The sequence below is a fragment of the Citrus sinensis genome, chromosome 6 (genome assembly GCF_022201045.2).
Source record: "Citrus sinensis cultivar Valencia sweet orange chromosome 6, DVS_A1.0, whole genome shotgun sequence".
In the NCBI taxonomy this organism is placed as follows: domain Eukaryota; kingdom Viridiplantae; phylum Streptophyta; class Magnoliopsida; order Sapindales; family Rutaceae; genus Citrus; species Citrus sinensis.
In genome coordinates, this window is record NC_068561.1 from 15760327 (window position 1) to 15779614 (window position 19288).

At 32.7% G+C, this 19288-nt stretch overlaps 2 protein-coding genes and 1 long non-coding RNA gene across 3 annotated transcripts; 1 reads left to right on the forward strand and 2 right to left on the reverse strand.

Moving 5' to 3' along the window:
- Positions 1–9110: 9110 nt before the first annotated feature.
- On the forward strand, positions 9111–15325 carry LOC102608822 (acetyl-coenzyme A carboxylase carboxyl transferase subunit alpha, chloroplastic). The gene is made up of 12 exons (XM_006480887.4): positions 9111–9376; positions 9606–10011; positions 10100–10174; positions 11703–11810; positions 11943–12103; positions 12224–12338; positions 12422–12576; positions 12884–12935; positions 13017–13085; positions 13387–13464; positions 13546–14719; positions 14929–15325. Exons 2-11 carry the CDS (start codon positions 9676–9678, stop codon positions 14716–14718), a joined length of 2322 nt encoding a protein of 773 aa, XP_006480950.1. The 5' UTR covers positions 9111–9376; positions 9606–9675; the 3' UTR covers position 14719; positions 14929–15325.
- On the reverse strand, positions 12892–13529 carry LOC127902968 (uncharacterized). Its single transcript, XR_008055656.1, has 2 exons — positions 13385–13529; positions 12892–13083 (listed from the first exon to the last, which is right to left on the reverse strand). It is a non-coding gene; the product is annotated as an uncharacterized LOC127902968 (long non-coding RNA).
- Positions 15326–15936: 611 nt separating the features above from the next.
- On the reverse strand, positions 15937–17083 carry LOC102609492 (steroid 5-alpha-reductase DET2). The gene has a single exon (XM_006480890.4). The coding sequence runs from the start codon at positions 16827–16829 to the stop codon at positions 16032–16034; it is 798 nt and encodes a 265-aa protein (XP_006480953.1). The 5' UTR covers positions 16830–17083; the 3' UTR covers positions 15937–16031.
- Between the last annotated feature and the right edge of the window lie 2205 nt (positions 17084–19288).

Genomic DNA, 19288 nt, shown 5'->3' on the forward strand with positions numbered 1-19288 from the left:
CAACTACCTTTGTAATAGTAAATTGAAATATGGTCGTTTTGAATAATTTGTCAAGAAGAAGTGTCCTTTTATAATGTCGTAATTTTTTTACGGCATCAATAGTGTGAGAAATATATACCGTTAGATCTAATCAACGGTACATATTATTTTTATTAATGAAATTTTTTAATTATTTTAAAATCATGTTAACCGGTTAACAAACCTATTAAATAGGTAATTTTAAATTAAAAATTAAAAAGAAATAGAGATATAGTAAAATAAAATTTCTCTCTTTATCTCTCACGTTTATGTATTTACAATTGGATTCTTTAAGACTATCTATGTTTCCTAATAATTAGATGAAAGAGATTTGATAAGTTGTTCTTAACAAATATTGCGATAAGTTGTTCTTGAATTGATTTTATCGTTTTGGTCGTATTTTCAAACTAGTTTTTTTTTTAATAATGTAATAGTTGTATTTTGATTGTATTGTCAGTTTATTGCCTTGAGTATTTGCAGTCATGGTCTAAAGTTTGTCCTACGCTGCCTAAAATCATTCTTTAATGTGCCTAAAGGCACTAGGCGGCTTAAAGGCTCATGTGGTTCACAGAGATTGTTGGCCATGCAGAAGAAAGTCAAAGGGGAGAGCAACCATGAGGGGAGGTGCACTTAAGGTAAGGTACCGAATCGTACTGAGGCGTGAGGCTTTGCAAACTCTTCCATGATGTTAATTTAACTTAATATTAACAAAAATTTATTGTACACGTTATTTTATCAATTATACTTATTGTAACATTATTTTTGTATCATATGATATTTATTTATTCTTTTTATCCTATTACTATATTTATATTTATTTAGATTGTTTTAGTCAAAAGGTATAATAGTCATTTATGAAATTAAGAGGGTCTATGTGATCATTTATGAAACTAAAGGGATATGTATGATTATTTAAGCAAACCTTAGAGGTGTGGGATGTTTTTTCCTAAATTTAATATTAATTTAAAATAAAAAAATTAATATTTACCTACAACCGGTGAGTTACCTGCAATTTTTTAATTAATTATCTAATTATCCATTATATTAAATGAATGATTCGGATAAAAACTCTTATATCTAAGAGTTCACACTGGTTCCACTATCAATGTTGTAAAAATAGATACAGCGTCATAGAGAAATCTGAAGAACAATTGAAATAAGTTGAAGAAAAGTATGTCATATGTGTGTCAATTGTCTGTCTTGTCTGTGAGTCACATACATATTTTATTTATTTTTCTTACTTATTTTATTAAATCTTATTCCTCTTTATGTGCTCACTATAAAACATTTCATTTGTTGGGGGTTGGGCCGATGATATATAGGTACCCAATCTATAAAACTCAAGTAATTTTCCTTTGCAACTCAACAATTCTTTTACTATCGTTGGATTTCAGTACTTTTGCCTAACACGTCTTAATTGTTCAATTACCACATTTTACCTATTAGAATATAACTTTAATATCGTTTGTGAAATATAAGTGTGCAACCCAAGAGGTGGGGTGAATTGAAATTTTAAAAATTATCCTAGCAAATCCACACAACGAGCAATCCAATGTCTTAATGAAAATGAAAGCAATAAGTTCAATAAAAGCACAATAACTAATGAGTAAGGGAGAAGAGAAACAAACACACGAATTTTTACGTGGTTCGGCAAACCCCGCCTACGTCCACGCCTCCAAGCGATCCAAGCTTGAAGATTTCATTATCCAAGCCTTTCCAAGGCTTCAACATTTTACAATTGACTTCAAGGTGTCAATGAACCTTTACAACAAAGAGATTATCTCTCAATCTCTTCACTCAAGTGTCTCACACACTCAAACTCTTACAATTAAGATGAAGAAATGAAAGTTACAATGAAACTCACTCAATGAGTAGATATTCAAAAATGAAGAACAAGAAATGATTCAATGTTTTGTGTTTTGCAAGTTGAAGGCTCAAGATATCTCGTGTGTTTTTTGTTTTTGCTTGTTGGAGAGCTTGAAAATGAGTTGGATTTGAGTTTTTATAATTTGAGCTCAAAAACTAGCCGTTATGCACATTTTGGTCGTAACCGGATTACCGGTTATGGACATCCGAATAGCCGATTAATGTTACCGTTACAACTACAATTTTGAATTTCTGAACATCCGGTGTGCTGCTTTGTCAAATCCGGATAGCCGCTTATGCTCAGAAGCTTACTGCCCAACAACTAGATTACCGTTTGTCAGGATCTGGTTAGCCGCTTGCTACAGTGAAATATTTTTTAATTTTACAGTTTGACCTCAAAAATTTATAAAACTGTATTATGGCCCAAAACGTTATGAAACTTTACAAAAAGGTCCAATTTCAGAATTTCTAAATATTACTTTGTCAATCTTAAAGCTTTCTGAAATTATGATTTCACCCAAACTATGTGAAATTATAGAATGGCCCAAAAATATTTAAATAGTTTCAAATAGATCCAAATCCGAAATTTAAAACAATATCAAAGGTTTTAAAATACATTCATTTTATTCCAAAACACTTTGATTCCATAACATCATTTTCTTATTATAAAAGCGCAATTCATAAATCTTTGTTTAATCAATACATGTGGTTTGTTATCATCAAAATCAATATTTATAGCCATATAGGCTAACAGTTTGTTCATCGTACTTCTGAATTATTTCATCACCACATTCTGTCTACTAGAGTTTTGGCTCTAATACGACTTGTTTGTTTCACTACCACATCTCAACTAGAGTTGTTTCATTACCATATTCTTGCTACTAAAGTTTAGCTCTAATACCACTTGTTCGTTCCACTTTGTCACCTTGCTCGTTCTACTAAGTTGCTTAATTACCACATTCTTGCTCATTCCACTACCACATCTCGACTATTAGAATCTTTGGCTCTGATACCATTTGTTCGTTCCACTTAGTTACCTTGATCATTCCACTAAGTTGTTCCATTACTATATTCCGACTTGTTCATTCAACCACTACATCTCAGCTACTAGAATCTGATACCACTTATTTAGAGTGCATTTCGGCTTGCTCATTCCACCACCACATCTCGGCTACTAGAATTTTTGGCTTTGATATCGCTTGTTCGTTCTACTTAGTTACCTTGCTCATTCCACTAAGTTGTTCTATTACCACCTTTCCGCTTGCTTATTCCACCAGTACATCTTGACCACTAGAATATGATACTACTTATTTAGGATGTTGGGCCAAGAATTTCTAAGTATCCAATCTAAAAAACTAGTATATTGGTTGGAAGAACTATCATACTTATAAACTCAATTAACTCTCCTTTATTAGTTAATTTAGGACACAACTCAACATTAATGAATATTTTATAATATGTATATTTGATTTTTAGTTATCAATTCTTTATATATCAATATATAGTGATTAAATTAATAATCATAAATTTATGTTACTTGTGTGGCGTAATTTATTTGTGTCATGCATAATGCGGGGTGTGTATACATATTTATATATTATATTTTTAAAGTGATGGTCATTCATATAGACATATGCAAATAATTAGGCATGCGTGGATGCTCAAAGAATTTGCACTTTATTCTTTTAAAGTATTTTTGGGATTCTAAATTAGAATTGCCCACATTTATTAATGCAAACAATAGATAGTTATAGTTTAAATTATACCTGTTCATTTTCATTTAATTTTAATAATAATAGAAAAATTTAGATACAAGCAATATCTATATTTTTTTTTGGGAAATTATCATTTTACTACCAAAGTTACTCTGACATTTCATATCAGTACGGCAGTACCATAGTTTGCCGAAAAGTGCATTTTACTACCAAACGTTTGCGCCATTATCAATTCACTACCATTCCGTTAAGAGAAAGTTAATGTTTAATGGAAATTGAGTTAAAAGTCGATTTTAACCCCAAGAGTTTGGTAGTAAAATGATAATTCCCCTAAAAACTCGGTAGTAAAATGATAATTCCCCTAAAAACTTGATAGTAAAATAATAATTTATTTATCAAATTAACAGACAATTTTACTCTTACAGCTGGAAATGTCTTTGATACCCTTATGACATCAGCAAATTTTTAACGTTCTTAACGAAATGGTAGTGAATTGATAGCAACACAAATGTTTAGTAGTAAAATACACTTTTCGACAAACCATGGTACTGACATGAAATGTCAGAATAACTTTAGTAGTAAAATGATAATATCCTTTTTTTTTGGGAAGCAACAATATTTAATTAAATGATGAATAATTGAAAAATGTGTTTCAACAATATTTATGTTGAATGCTGAATAATTGAAAATTATGTTTCATAACAAAAATCCACCAAACATATTTTCATTGTTCTCAAAAAACAAATAAACACATTTTTATTATTCTTATTTTCATATATTACTTCAAAAACAAACTACCATATGTGTTGCCTTTTTTTTAATAAGAAAGTAAAGCTTTCCATTGAACAAACTTTGAGAATAACAATCTAATTCGAACTAGAAAAATTTCCGGCAATAAAATAGGGTTTTCAAATTATAAAACTACTTTAGTTAGAGAATGGGGTATAGCATTGTCAGAATTTCTTGTTTAAGATATTTCAATTTTGCTACCTTTCATATTTTAAAGTGAGATCCACTATTTTTAGGGTGTGTTTTCTTACTGAAGTGAGAGGGAGGAGTGTAAAGTCCTCCCACTCCAGTGTTTACATGCTTATTTAAGAGTGGGAGTGGAAATCTCACTCTCATCGGGGGAGGTGGGAGTGGGAATCTACTCCCATCTATTCTTTTTTTATGCTTCTTTTTAAATATAATAGAATTATATTTATTAAAATAAGATATTAAATATAATATAGTTATATTTATTTAAATAAAATAATGTTAAATTTATTGAAAAATAATAATATCATATTTATTTGAATAATATATTATGCTATTTAATAATATAACATTTATTTATTTATATTATTTATCTACATTATTTATTTATTAAAAATAATAATTTACATTGATTCTACATTAAAATTACTTAAAAATAATATTATATTTACATGGAATTAATAATATTACTATATAATATCTTTATTTGAAAATATGATATTATTATTATTATTATATTTATTTAATTTTAATGTTTTATATTTATTTAATTTTAATAACTAATAATGATAAATAGTTTATTGTAAGAAATATTAATTTTCTACTATATTATGAATAATAATGTTTCATTTGTGTTGCTCTTGTCAATAATTTTTAGTTTACATAATTAAAATTAATAAAAAATTTGTGATTTACATAATTTAGAATATTAATAATCATTATTAACTTAAATGAATATAAATAATAACGAAATAAATAGTTTATTTTAGAAATACATTTTTTTGTTCACGTTGTAATTAAAAACTATAATTCTTTATATAAAGATAAAATTGTAATGTGAGGCAATCTATATCTATCTATATATATATATAAAGCTATGACTTGAGGAGGTGATGTGGCATCACCATTTTGCTTCTTTGTATATTCTCTATTATCTAATAAATAGAGATTTTTTTTTTAGGTTTGGCTTTTCATCTTCTCATAATTAATTTGATTGTATTTAACTCATTCAATAAATAGTAACTTTATTAATATATATCATTCCTCATCTTTTTATATTTTCTATTATCTAAAATATCTAAAATATTGGTGGATATTCTTTGTACTTTTTTTTCTCTTTCTATTTAAATTCAACAATATGTAATCATTAATAATAATTAATTATAAGTCTTTTGAAACATTTATTTATTTTATTATGCTAGTAATTAAACTTTAGTGGCATAAAATACATGAATTAATTAACATAGGAAGAAAGATTCTTTCATTTTCCCTCAACAATGCTACTAAGACCTAATCTTAATGTCATAATCCCATATTTAATTATACAACCTTTTGTTGAGTGTCTGTTGGCTTCTTCAAAATTTATTATGCTATCAATTAAACTTTAGTGCCTTAAAATACATCACCTAATTAACATAGGAAGAAAGATTCTTTTATCTTCCCTCAACCTCATCTTTTTATATTCTCTATTATCTAAAATATCTAAAATATTATTGGATATTCTTTGTACATATTTCTTCCTCTTTCTATTTAAATCCAACAATATGTAACCATTAATAATAATTAATTATAAGTCTTTTGAAATATTCATTTATTTTATTATGCTAGCAATTAAACTTTAGTGGCTTAAAATACATGAATCTATATATCTATATAAAGTTGAGACTACAAGAGGTGATGTGGTATCACAATTTCTCATCATTTCATATTCTTTATTATCTAATAAATTGGTTGAAATTAAAAAAATAATTACATTACAAAATATTAAAATAGAAAATAATTATTAGATTATAAATGATTACATTTTTTCCTCTTTCTATTTAAATTCAATAATATGTAATCATTAATAATATACAATTATAAGTTTTGAAACATTCATTTATTTTATTATGCAAACAATTAAATTTTAGTAGCTTAAAATACATCAATTAATTAATATAAGAAGGAAGGTTCCTTCATCTTCCCTCAACAATGCTATTGAGCATAATTTTAATATCATAATCTCATATTTAATTATTCAATATTTTGTTTAGTACCTTTTGGCTTCTTCAAACTTCATAAACATTAAATATTTAAGATTTGTGGCATCATTATTTCTCATCTTTTTTATTCTCTATTATCTAATATATTGGTTGAGATTAAAAAATAATTACATTACAAAATATTATATATATATATAAAGTTGGGACTAGAGGAGGTGATATGACATCACTATTTCTCATCTTCTTATATTCTCTATTATCTAATAAATTGGTTGATATTAAAAAATAATTACATTACAAAATATTAAAAATAAAAAATAATTATTAGATTATAAAAGATTACATGTCTCTTCCTCTTTCTATTTAAATTCAATAATATGTAACCATTAATAATAATTAATTATAAATCTTGAAACATTTATCTATTTTATTATGCCAATAATTAAACTTTAGTGGTTTAAATATATCAATTAATTAATATAGGAATGAATGTTCCTTCATCTTCCCTCAACAATACCATTAGGGTCTAATTTTAATGCTACATATAATCTCATATTTAATTATGCAATCTTTTGTTTAATGCCTTTTGGCTTCTTCAAACTCTATAAATATTAATAAGTTAAGATTTGTGGCATTATTATTTCTCATCTTTTTATATTTTCTATTATCTAATATATTAGTTGAGATTAAAAAATAATTACATTACAAAATATTAAAAATAGAAAATAATTAATAGATTACAAAAGATTACATGTCTCTTCCTCTTTCTATTTAAATTCAACAATATGTAACCATTAATAATAAATTAATTATAAATTTTGAAACATTCATTTATTTTATTAAGCCAATAACTAAATTTTAGTAGTTTAAAATACATCAACTAATTAATATAGGAAGGAATGTTCCTTCATCTTCCCTCACCAATGCCATTAGAACCTAATTTGAATGTCATAATCTCATATTTAATTATGCAACTTTTTATTTAGTGTCTTTTGCCTTCTTCAAACTCTATAAATATTAAACATTTAAGATTTGTTATGTTTGGTTTTTTTTTTTATTATTTAACCAACATCCTCTTTAGAAATGTTATTGTGTTTTTATTTTTTTGACTTATTTAAATTTTTAGTATTGTGTGCTTCATGGAATACTCTTTTCTTCGTGAGTTAAATAATGATAAGGGTTAGGCTTTGTAAGATGTGGGAGTCTGTTAATACCAAGAAAAATAGAGAGTTGGTTAGTGTGAACATGATTTTTATTGATGAAAATGTTGTGTACACTTAACTATACACATTAATATATTTTTTTAATGTTAACAAAAAATAATTAACTTTCATAAATAACATTAGTTTTATAAGGCTGCGTCATCTTTAAAAAAAATAATTAATATTTTTTATTAATTTCATCAAGTGCAAAGTAATAAAAAAGAAAATACTAAATTTTTTTTTTAAAACCGCACGAAGTGTAATAATTCAAGGCAAAGTAAGTACATAAATTAAATTTTAATTCTCATTCCATACTTATATTCCAATGTAAGTAAATAATCTACTTCTATTTCTACCCCCACACCCTTAATTCTAAGATAGCTCAAATTTCTATTGTGTCTGATTCAATTACCATTGGCACACATTCTGCTTGTTGAGCACGTTAAATATCAAACAACACAGCTTTAAGCCTTAACCTCCATACGCGCCACAATACCTCACGCAGGTTTTTTCGTCATTTTGTTTTCTGACACAATTTGAGTTTCCGGTGCAAGCGTCGCCATTTCATCAAACCGCCGGCACGTGATTTTATGTTTGTTACTTGTGCGTCGTTGAGTTTTCGTAGTATTTATTCTGATCTACCTTAGCCGACCAAAAAAAAAGAGATACGTGTAGTTAGGAATTGACTCTTTTGTGAGCCAATAAAAACAATCGGCAAGCCACCAAACTTAACCTAACCCCATCTTTTTCTAATTAAAGCCCTCATCACGAAACTCTCCTAATAATTTGGAGATTGGGGGTGAAATTTTAGTAATCACGGTCCATTTCATGTGCACTAGTTCGAAAAGTACTCGATAAAAAATAAAAAAAAAACTGTTTAATAATCAGCAACATTTATAACATATTATATAATTCATGCATAAAGAACAACTCGGGTGAAAGATTCATTCAGCGAATGCAAGAATATTGATTCCACCGAACCTCCTGCTAACAAGAGAATTTGATCACACGGTGTAAAATTGCACCTGCAAATTTGATTAATCAAATCAATTATATTTGACAAATTGAAAATATTGATTAATTAAACCTATTTTTATATGCCCCAAGAGGACATTGTGGCATGGAGTCGAGCCCTATGGGAGGGATCATCGAAACAATCGAGACAATCACACGTGCCAAATCCCAACTTGCACACGTGCCAGCTAATCAGGGTTTAACAGAGAAGCCACGTACTTTCAACGGCCAAACCGAAAAATGCTGGCTCATTATAAAGCAAACGGGGTCGGAGGGTCCCCCAACATCACATAAGAAGTATCGACGACACACAAAAACGCAGCGCATAAAACACACGCACTTTTGATTTTCGAGCACTCGCTCTCTCTCTCTCTCTCTCTCTCTCTCTCGCCCCTTATTTATTTAATTTTAATTTTCTTTTTATTTGACGATCTCTACGATGCTTTGATCCTCTATCCCGTTTGCTTAATAATACTCGTCTTCTCCACTGTCGCCTTCCTCTCTTCATAAAAATTTTACGCCTCCGCGCTCTCTCTCTCTCTCTCTCTCTCTCTCTCTCGCTCTCTTGCTGTCTGAAGATCTCAAATTCTCTGTCACTTTTCTGGTAATTTCCTCGTAATTTGAGTTCATTTTTTTTTTTTATGTCTAAACTTTTGCTCTATCTTGTTTGTTTATCGAGAAAATTGGTGCGGAAGCAATAAGAATATTCTGAATTTGAATTTCTGCTAAATGTCGTGTTGGATTGTAACGGAAATGTGATTACTGAGCTCAACCAAGTTGACTACATCATTTACACTTTTTCTTTAACTGGAAAAATTATTTATTTTTCGCAGATTTGATTTCTTGGAGCTTAATTCAAAAATTGAGCTCTTGCTGAAAGGAATTGAATAGTAGATTTGGAGAATGGCTACGATTTCACATTCTTCGCTTGCATTTACCGGAGCTTCAGCTTCGGATCTTTTTCGGAGCTCCAAAAGCGATGTGAATGGTATGCCTCTGAAAGCCCTAGGGAGGGCCAGATTTGGGAGTAAGAGCAGGGGATTCGCTGTGAGTGCAAAGCTTAGGAAAGTGAAGAAGCACGACTATCCTTGGCCCAAGGACCCCAAGGATGTTGATCCTAATGTGAAAGGCGGAGTACTTACTCATCTTTCACATTTCAAGCCGTTGAAGGAGAAGCCGAAGCCTGTAACTTTGGATTTTGAGAAGCCGCTTGTTGGTCTCTCAAAGAAGATCATGGATGTAATTGCTTTTTTGGTGTTGGTGTTGATGTTAATCGTTGGTTTCACTGAGATTGTTTGGTTTGATTTTATAATTTTGTTGAGTGCAGGTGCGGAAGATGGCAAGTGATACTGGTTTGGACTTCAGTGATCAGATTGTATCATTGGAAAATAAGTATCAACAGGTCAGCTTTTTGCATTAGCTTTTCATTTGTTGTTCATGGATTGTTGGTGAAATTCAAGTTCTGGGGATATCAATTAGTTAAAATAGTCTGGACATAATTAGTGAATGATAAAACACGCCTAGAACTGAGGATAAGGGTTTAAGTGGTTTAGATAGACATGCTCGGGTAGACTTTCCACCACAAACATACATCTTAAGCTTTTAGGTTGGGTGGTGCTCCATTTATATGGAGTTTGGGAAACTGCCTCGCATGTTAGTCGCCACAGCCAAACTATTTGTTTTTCCTCGCCTAAGAGTTTCTGCCATAAGCCTTGATATGTGAAGTCTATAATGGTGGTAACCTGACGCATGGGACCTATGTTTTTTCTTCCTTTGTTGCTTGTCTAGCTAAGTGGCAATAACAATTTATTTGCTTTTTCATTGGCAAGTTATCATTTAATAATGAAGAAGGCAGCCACCAATTTGAGTATATATCTAACTTCTTGGTGTTGTATTTTTCATCAACAATCAAAGGAGTGAATGTCTTTCTTTAGATGCCCTTTCTTTTTGGAAAATAACTTATTGATTGATTCGTAATTTTTCTGATCTAAAAAGGTTTCATAGTCCACTAGCCTTATAGTTCTATATTGATGGCAGCGTCCATTCTTATTGAAGGAATTCTAATTCCTTAACGTTTTCTTAGTGTTCAGTTCACTGTGTGGTTCCTAAGAAAAGTGGGTGGGGAAAGTAGATTTAGACAATATAAAAGCATTTGGATCAGCAAATTCTTATTAGACCTGGATTTATACAAAATGATTAAACCCATACAAAATTGCCCAACGGCTCTAGTTATAAGCCCAATGAGGCCTACCACCTATAGTGGCGTTATTTTCAAAATTTCTATTAATGAGAAATACAATATATACAAAAGAACCTTTTTTCACTGGTCCATGTGCCTCTTTCGGGTTGTGCAATATGTTCGAAGCATACTTAAAGAAATTATGCTCCTACTCTTGTCAATTAAACTTGCTAAAGAAATCAAATATTGATTGCCATGTGGCAAGACGAGTGGCCAAGAGGGAGGACTTATCGCCCATGAGTATTTTGTGATGGAAATCCACCTAGTTTACAACTAAAATCACCGGAACTGACTGAAAAATGCTTACTCTCTGTTCTGTACTTATTAGCTATTAAATTTTATTTTCCATGGAACTGATTGATGCAATTTTTCTATGACCACGCAATCAGGCTGTTCATCAAGATTTAGTTGATATTGGGCCTCGGTCTTCATAAGCCTGGAAATGTTTTTCTTGTTTCCAGCTAAACATGAAAATGTATAATTGATAGACGTTGCACTTTTGCTGCGCAAATAGGGTGAAGGGGATTGAAAAATGCTTCAGTCTTGCTTTTAGGGCTTGAGCTCATAGGTCAGGGTATAATTTGTTTCAAGTGTGTTAAGATCTTGTTGCTCACATACAAACTTGTAGAATCATAGTTCAGATAGTCTCTCTTTCAAATTTCATCTCACAACTTTCCCTTACTGATTGCAGGCTCTAAAGGATTTATACACGCATCTGACCCCTATACAACGTGTGAATATTGCAAGGCATCCCAACAGACCCACTTTCCTCGATCATGTGTTTAACATTACCGAGAAGGTGTGGTAGTCATAGTAACTTTTACTATCAGATTTTGATATAATGTACAACCTCTTTATTGAGGCTCCCAGCTTTTGGATTTACACTGATACGGCCCCTTATTGAATTTCTTCTTTGTTTCCATATTTTCAGTTCGTGGAGCTTCATGGAGATCGAGCAGGGTATGATGATCCTGCTATAGTAACTGGTATAGGAAGCATGGATGGTAGAACGTACATGTTTATGGGTCACCAAAAGGGTAGAAACACGAAAGAGAACATTCAGCGTAACTTTGGGATGCCTACTCCTCATGGGTATGTCCAATAAGAATTTTGTAGTTTATTATCGCTACAAAATGTTGATCAGTTTTTGGAACTGGAATTTCTGTTCTCATTTTGCTAATGGTATTTGATTTTAACTTATTTATTAAACAGTTACCGGAAGGCTCTACGCATGATGTATTATGCAGATCACCATGGGTTTCCTATTGTTACCTTCATTGACACACCTGGGGCATATGCAGACCTAAAATCCGAAGAACTGGGCCAAGTATGTGGATAACACTTGTAAAAATTTGGATGGCTTCCTCACTTTACTGGCGTAACTCATTTTTTTGCTCTAAACACACACAGGGTGAAGCAATTGCTCACAATTTGAGGACCATGTTTGGTCTGAAGGTGCCAATCATTTCCATTGTTATTGGGGAAGGTGGCTCTGGTGGTGCTCTGGCCATTGGCTGTGCTAATAAATTATTGATGCTTGAAAATGCAGTTTTCTATGTTGCCAGGTGATTTAATTTTCTTGGCATTGCTTTTTCTTTTTATAGTCTTAACTGTATTGCACTACTCCTGTAATTCCATTAACATAAAGGAAATGCTTAGACTGTCACATTACTTTTCCATCTTTGGCTTTAAAGATTGACTATGTAGACCCTGGCTTGCCATAATCCAACCAATGGTTATAATATCCTCTGAAGGTTCCATTTCTTATATCACTTTTATATTGGGTTTCTTTTCACTTTCCTTAATATTTCTTTGAATCAATTTAACTTTTGCATCTCTGTTCTCTGATTTCATCTCTTTTTTATGGTGCAGTCCAGAAGCATGCGCGGCTATATTATGGAAGTCTGCCAAAGCTTCTCCAAAGGTTTACGCAGCTCTAATGTTCTTCTTGTTAGTTGGTGAAGATTTATTTATAGCTGACCACTGAAGGCTTTTTCATGTGCAGGCAGCTGAGAAGCTGAAGATTACTGGATCAGAGTTGTGCAAGCTACAAATTGCAGATGGCGTGATCCCTGTAATAATTCTCCCCGTGTTCATGAATTCTATACTTTCGCCCCTTTTAATTTGTCCTTCAATGTTTGTTATTCTGTCCTTTTGGCTGTCTAGATATTCTGGAAACCATGATAAAGGGGACCTTGTACAAACTATGATTTTTAAAAATTTCACTTCTCTGCTTGACATTTTACCATATTGCCATATTCAGTATTTTGTCCCCCTTCTGTGATGCAGTCACAGTGATTCAGATTTTGTATTTTCTTCCAGCACTTGTACAGTATTATCTGTGGCATCTTAAAATATTTTTCTCATCTCCACAGGAGCCACTGGGGGGTGCACATGCTGACCCATCTTGGACTTCACAACAGATAAAAATTGCTATAAATGAATCAATGGATGTGAGTGGCATTGACACTAGTTCTTCTTCAAGAACCAACTCTATCCAATTATATATTTAATGCGAACTTTGGTTCTCACAGGAGCTTGGGAAGATGGACACACAAGAGCTACTAAAGCATCGAAATCTCAAGTTTCGGAAAATTGGTGGGTTCCAAGAAGGGATCCCAATTGATCCCAAGAAAAAAGTTAACATGAAAAAGAAAGAGGGACCTATTGCTAGCAAGACTTCAAAAGAGAAGCTGGAGGATGAAGTTGAAAAATTGAAACAGCAAATCTTGAAAGCAAAGGAGTCATCTACCAAACCGCCAGATGCGGCTCTGAATGTGATGATACAGAAACTGAAAAAAGAGGTAGATCATGAGTTCTCTGAGGCGGCTAAAGCCATGGGCATGCAGGAAAAGTTTGCGACATTGCGGGCTGAATTTTCAAAAGTAAATTCTCGGGACCAGCTCATGGATCCAATTCTAATGGATAAGATTACCAAGCTTAAAAATGAGTTCAACCAAGGGCTGGCATCGGCCCCTAATTATGCAAGCTTGAAGTATAAGCTTGACATGTTGAAGGAGTTCTCTAATGCCAAGAGTCTATCGGACAGCAAAAATAAGGCTGCTAAATTAAAGCAGGAAATCAATAAAAAATTTGAAGAAGTTATGTGTCGGCCTGATATAAAGGAAAAGATGGAAGCAATAAAGGCCAAGCTTCAAGACTCTGGAGCATCCAGCTTCAACGATCTGGATGATGACCTGAAGGAGAAACTTGTGGAGATGAAGAAAGAGATAGAGTCAGAGCTAATTGATGGTCTTGAGTCCCTTGGTTTGGATGTTGAGGTTGTAAAATCTAAAGCTAAAGAGCTTAGTGAGCAGACTTCATTTTCAAACTTTAGGAGTAAGATGGAAAACTTGAATGAAGAAATTAACAAGAAAATTGAAGATGTTATCAATTCATCAGATCTGAAAGATATGATTGAATTGCTGAATTTGGAGATAGCAAAGGCAGGAAAGAAACCCGATGTGAAGTCAAAATGTAAGATTCAGGCTCTAGAGCAACAAATTAAGCAAAGGCTTTCAGAGGCTGTAAATTCCTCTGAATTAAAGGAGAAGCATGAGGAGCTGATGGCAGAGATTTCTGAAGCCACCAAATCTCCAGGAGGATTAGATGGAGGTGTGAACAATGAACATTCAAAGGATGACAGTTCCAAGTATGATGAGTCAAGAGTAGAGATTAATGTGGGTGCAAACCGTAGCTTTGCTTAGTGTAAGTTAAATAAATCTCTTCTCCCTGCATAATTTCTTTGGTTTATAATTTTGAATTCGTTACTTCTGTTTGGAGTGGTTGGATTGTTGTTCTATATTTAATAGGTGGGTCTTCTCAAAATTTTCTCCAAGCCTATAATTAGTGCTGTAAACTCGCATCTTTTGATATATCGATGGTTTGGTTAATTTAAATTTTCTTGAATTCTACAGTATTTATGGTTTTATCAGTGTCACTGGTGAAGATAATACAAAGCAGATGGTGGTGGTCAATCAAGTGCTTAGAGCTGCTTCGAGGCCTTCAGGACAGGTTATACTTCAATCTTGAGCCATAATACCGCCACTGCATGGTCAACTTTGCTTGAGTTTTGCAGCTACGATAACATAAGAGAGTTGCACACCATAAATACTTGTTCTTTTGAACTGTTCCTTAATATTTTGAATTAGGTTCAACTAATTTATCAGTTTCATAGTTGTTTGCTTAATTTATTTTGGTAGAATCTGGTTCTTTTCCTATTGATAGACAAAGAACACTGTATAGATGATGTGAGTGCAAGGGGAAGCTAATAACATGCGTCCAAATATCAAGAATAAACAATTGTCTTTTGCAGATTGGTCATCTATAACTTGTTGCCGCTTATGAGACTTAATTTTTATTGTCATCTGCTTTATTTTTTGTTGGATTTGGCATCTATTTGATTGCAGCCACTTTAGAGAATTAGAGGTTTAATTTTTCGGGATCATGAATCTGTTTCATAACTGAACATAGAATTGAATACACTTGAAAGCTGTTCAAATTTTTGACGTTTTCTTGAAACAAACAAACAGAAGCTGTATGAATGTCTTAAGAGACTTCAACGGAGGATTTCATTTCAATCAGGGATCACTTGATATAAAATGTTGAGCTATTTTATGCTTGGTGGGGCAAGACCTAGGTATGTTGTCTGTTATACTAGTAAGTGGAATTTTTTTGGTTAGCATCTAACTGGGTGAAATGTACATATAAATGATGAAAAGAGTAATGCGGATATGGTGTATAGATCAGAATCTAACAGAGGTGCGTTTAAAGTATCTAACACAGTCATTTACAAGAGATCAGAGGATATTGACTTGATGCGAGATTGCGAGGTGATACCTGTAGTTACTCTGCCGCCACCGAACCGTTTGATAGTCACTAAAGCAGCAAATTAGAAGTAAGAGTAAAAGCTACAAAATCAAGAGTCATGTCGAAGCTCAAACCCATTCTATTCGCCAAACTTTGAACATTACATAATCAATAACAAGATACAACAAAGATCAAAGAAGATACCACAAACTTAATACAAAAATGGGATAACAGCTTTTCTATGCTTAGGATAATCCTCACCAAACTTCTCCAGATACCACTTATGATGCGCAAGTGCCCTGGGTACCAAATTGGCACACGTGTAAAGAAAAAACCCTAAACCTACCCAAGACCATGTCATCACAGCCCAACCAAACCACTCTAAAATCTCACCAAAATAATTTGGGCAACTTACAAGCTCGAACCAGCCACCCCTGGGTACTTTATAACCCCCACCTTGTTTCTTTAGCCCCACCAGAACTTTATCAGACCATATATTCACCCACATTCCGCAGAAGAAAATCACCAAACCAATCAAAAACCGCCACCAAAACAACCGCCCATCGGATTCACCATCATAATCCTTGTAGTGAGAAACCCATCTAGCTTGCAAGAAAGAATTCAAGAGATTAAACCCAAATGCCATTAAGGCTACGGTCACCGGGAAATCGGTTAATTGGGTTTTGTTCCGATGAAGGCGAAGTGGGTAGATGCAAGATCGGTGAAAGTAATGGAAGAGAAAAGGGGAGATCAAAATGAGAGATTTTGGGTTTCTAAAGTTATGACCAAATGGGAAGATTAAGAGAGTGAGCCAAAGGGTGGGGCTTTCCATCAGAAACCAAGCCAACGGTGGTGACATGGTGGGGCCCCACCCCGACCGGTGGTGCTTGCCGTAGGGGGCTTGGAGGAATCTTAGGGATATGAATGTTGGCGGGGCTATGAGGTAGAGTGTGAGGAGGCAGTTGTTGAAGAAAGCTTGATCTGATGATGATGATGATGATGATGCCATTGGAGGAGGAACAAAAGATTTGATTTTTTCAAAGCGAGGGATGGGCCTTCGGCTTTTATCCTGTTGGTGTTGGGGCTGCTTTTATTTGTGAAATAATAATAATTGGCTTTTATGGCCCATAGCCATGAGGTTTTCGGTTTCCACTTTGCAAGAGAGGTCGTTTTTTCAATTCTGTTGCAGAGTTGAGACAATTTTAGATTCAATTTTTCTCTGTGATTAATGCATCATTATATAATTTCAAGACATAATCCTGAACAAGGAGTCCAACTTAGAAAGGATGCCATTAGACATTAGTAATTCAATATTGTTAGGATCTGAATGAGTTGTCGTAATTATTATGTGTGATTCATTTATTAAATTATGAATTTCTTAATTTTTTAAATTAATATTCTGCTATAGACAAATAATACATGCCATGTACATAATAGTGATATAAACTGAAACAATGAAATTTCACAACCTTAAAAAACAACTAGTAAAGAAGCAAACTATCATATGAATATGATTCATAGGGTGGGAATAGAATTTCACTGGTTCCACAAATGAATAAATGATAAGACAAACAACTGAGTCGAGCATTGTTCATTGCATTGTTGGTGGCCTTGCATTGTTCATTGCATGGTGAAAAGAAAATCAAACTTTAAGAAATTAATTATAGACATTAAAAAAAAAACTTAAAACAAAACAAGTGTAGACAAGTAGTTTTATTTGGTTAGCCATTAGAATTCAAATTTTGAGAAAGATAAATTTGCTAAAAAATGAATTTAAACTCTGCCCTTTAATAAAAAAAAGAAACAACGAACTTTATCATCTTACTATAAAGAAGATTACAAGAATTTAGATTCTAGAAGCACTTGTTACTGGCAAAATCTAAAGTATAAACCAGAATTAAGAATTATTTTTTTCACAAATTAATTCGAGAAAATGGAAAACCATGAAGCATATATTGTGAGACCTCTGAGTCGTCCTCTGACTGAATAATAATCTCTGAATCAGGAGCTCTCTCATTTTCCAACTGAGAGTGCTGCTTCTGTGAGCTACAAATTCACAACCATTCTTGACCTTGGCCCTGACTTCTCTCAACTCTCCTAGCTTGATATGATATAAATATAAGAATACAACAGATTAGTTGCATATCGGACATCCCCATGCCTAAAAACCAAAACTTCTCCATCTCTCAATGGTGCAACTGCATGTACTTTCATAAAGTTTGGTTTACATTTTTCTGTAGATTATTGACTCTGCCTCTTGATCCAATTCTGCCCATCAAATCTTCCGAAATCCATACATCAATCTGGGTTTCCGAAACTTTAAGTAGCAATGCAAGTTTTCCTCCCGTCTCTACTAAATCATAGTTGTGCTTACTAGCTTCCCTAAAACATTCATCGAAATGAACCTATTTGATTCAACAAACCAATACAAAACTTGCCTCTCTACGGAAACAGGATCTGTCCAATTGAAGAAAAAAAAAGTACTTTAAAGGGTAGGTCATTCATTGGCACAAATGGCCTTGGAATCCTTTTCCAGCCATTATCAGAACAACCTAAAATGAAAACTTTAAGCCCGCAAGTAGCTGAACTCATATGCACTACTTTATAGTCTTTTGTTTCGAAGGATCAAAACTGAGCGCTATCCCACATTGTTGATGCTGGAAAAGAGAAGGGCATTTAGGGCTTTGTATCCAGGATTTGGTTAGAATATTCGTAAAATACATGCAGCAACCTTTTTTCTTCTGGATCACGGACTAATAACAAACCACTACAACTTGAGTACTTGACCTTATATTTCCCGTTTGCTGCAGATGAAAATTTTTCGGGCTTAAATCAAGTGGCTGTGCCGCCTCATCACCCTCTATCTCAGAATTTTCACTTCCCAAGGGAGTACTTCTTCCCAGCCGAGTAGATGATTTGATATCAGCAATTCAGGTTTGTTGTGCTGGATATTCTGATATATGAAATCGCTGCTGGAGATTAAATTCTGCCACGATTTTCCCCAGTACCTGACCTTGTTGGACAGGTATTTAGCAGGGGTTTTGATTAGAATTTGATAGATGATTTCTTCGGGAAGATCCTGTAGCTGGATATATTTTTCTGACATCTTCAGTGTTCATCTTTGTCTTCGCTTTCTATTTCCAAATTCCAGACACTGGTCCTACAAAGCAGCGATCATTCTAAATAATTTGAACTCCAAAAATAAAATTGAAAATACAAAACAAAACGCACAATCAAGTTATATTCCGAACTGGAGTGGACTTGGGGAAATAGAGAAGTGAAAAGCACTCATCTAAATTCCCACAATGAAAATATTAAGCATAAAACAAAAGGTTAGCTATGAAACAATTTAATCGACTCGAATATGAGTAAAACTAATTTATGTTGTTACTTAATGTCGTAAACATAATGTGTTCTTTTCCTATGAATGATTTTATTGGTCAATGACAAAATGTCTCATTAAGAGTT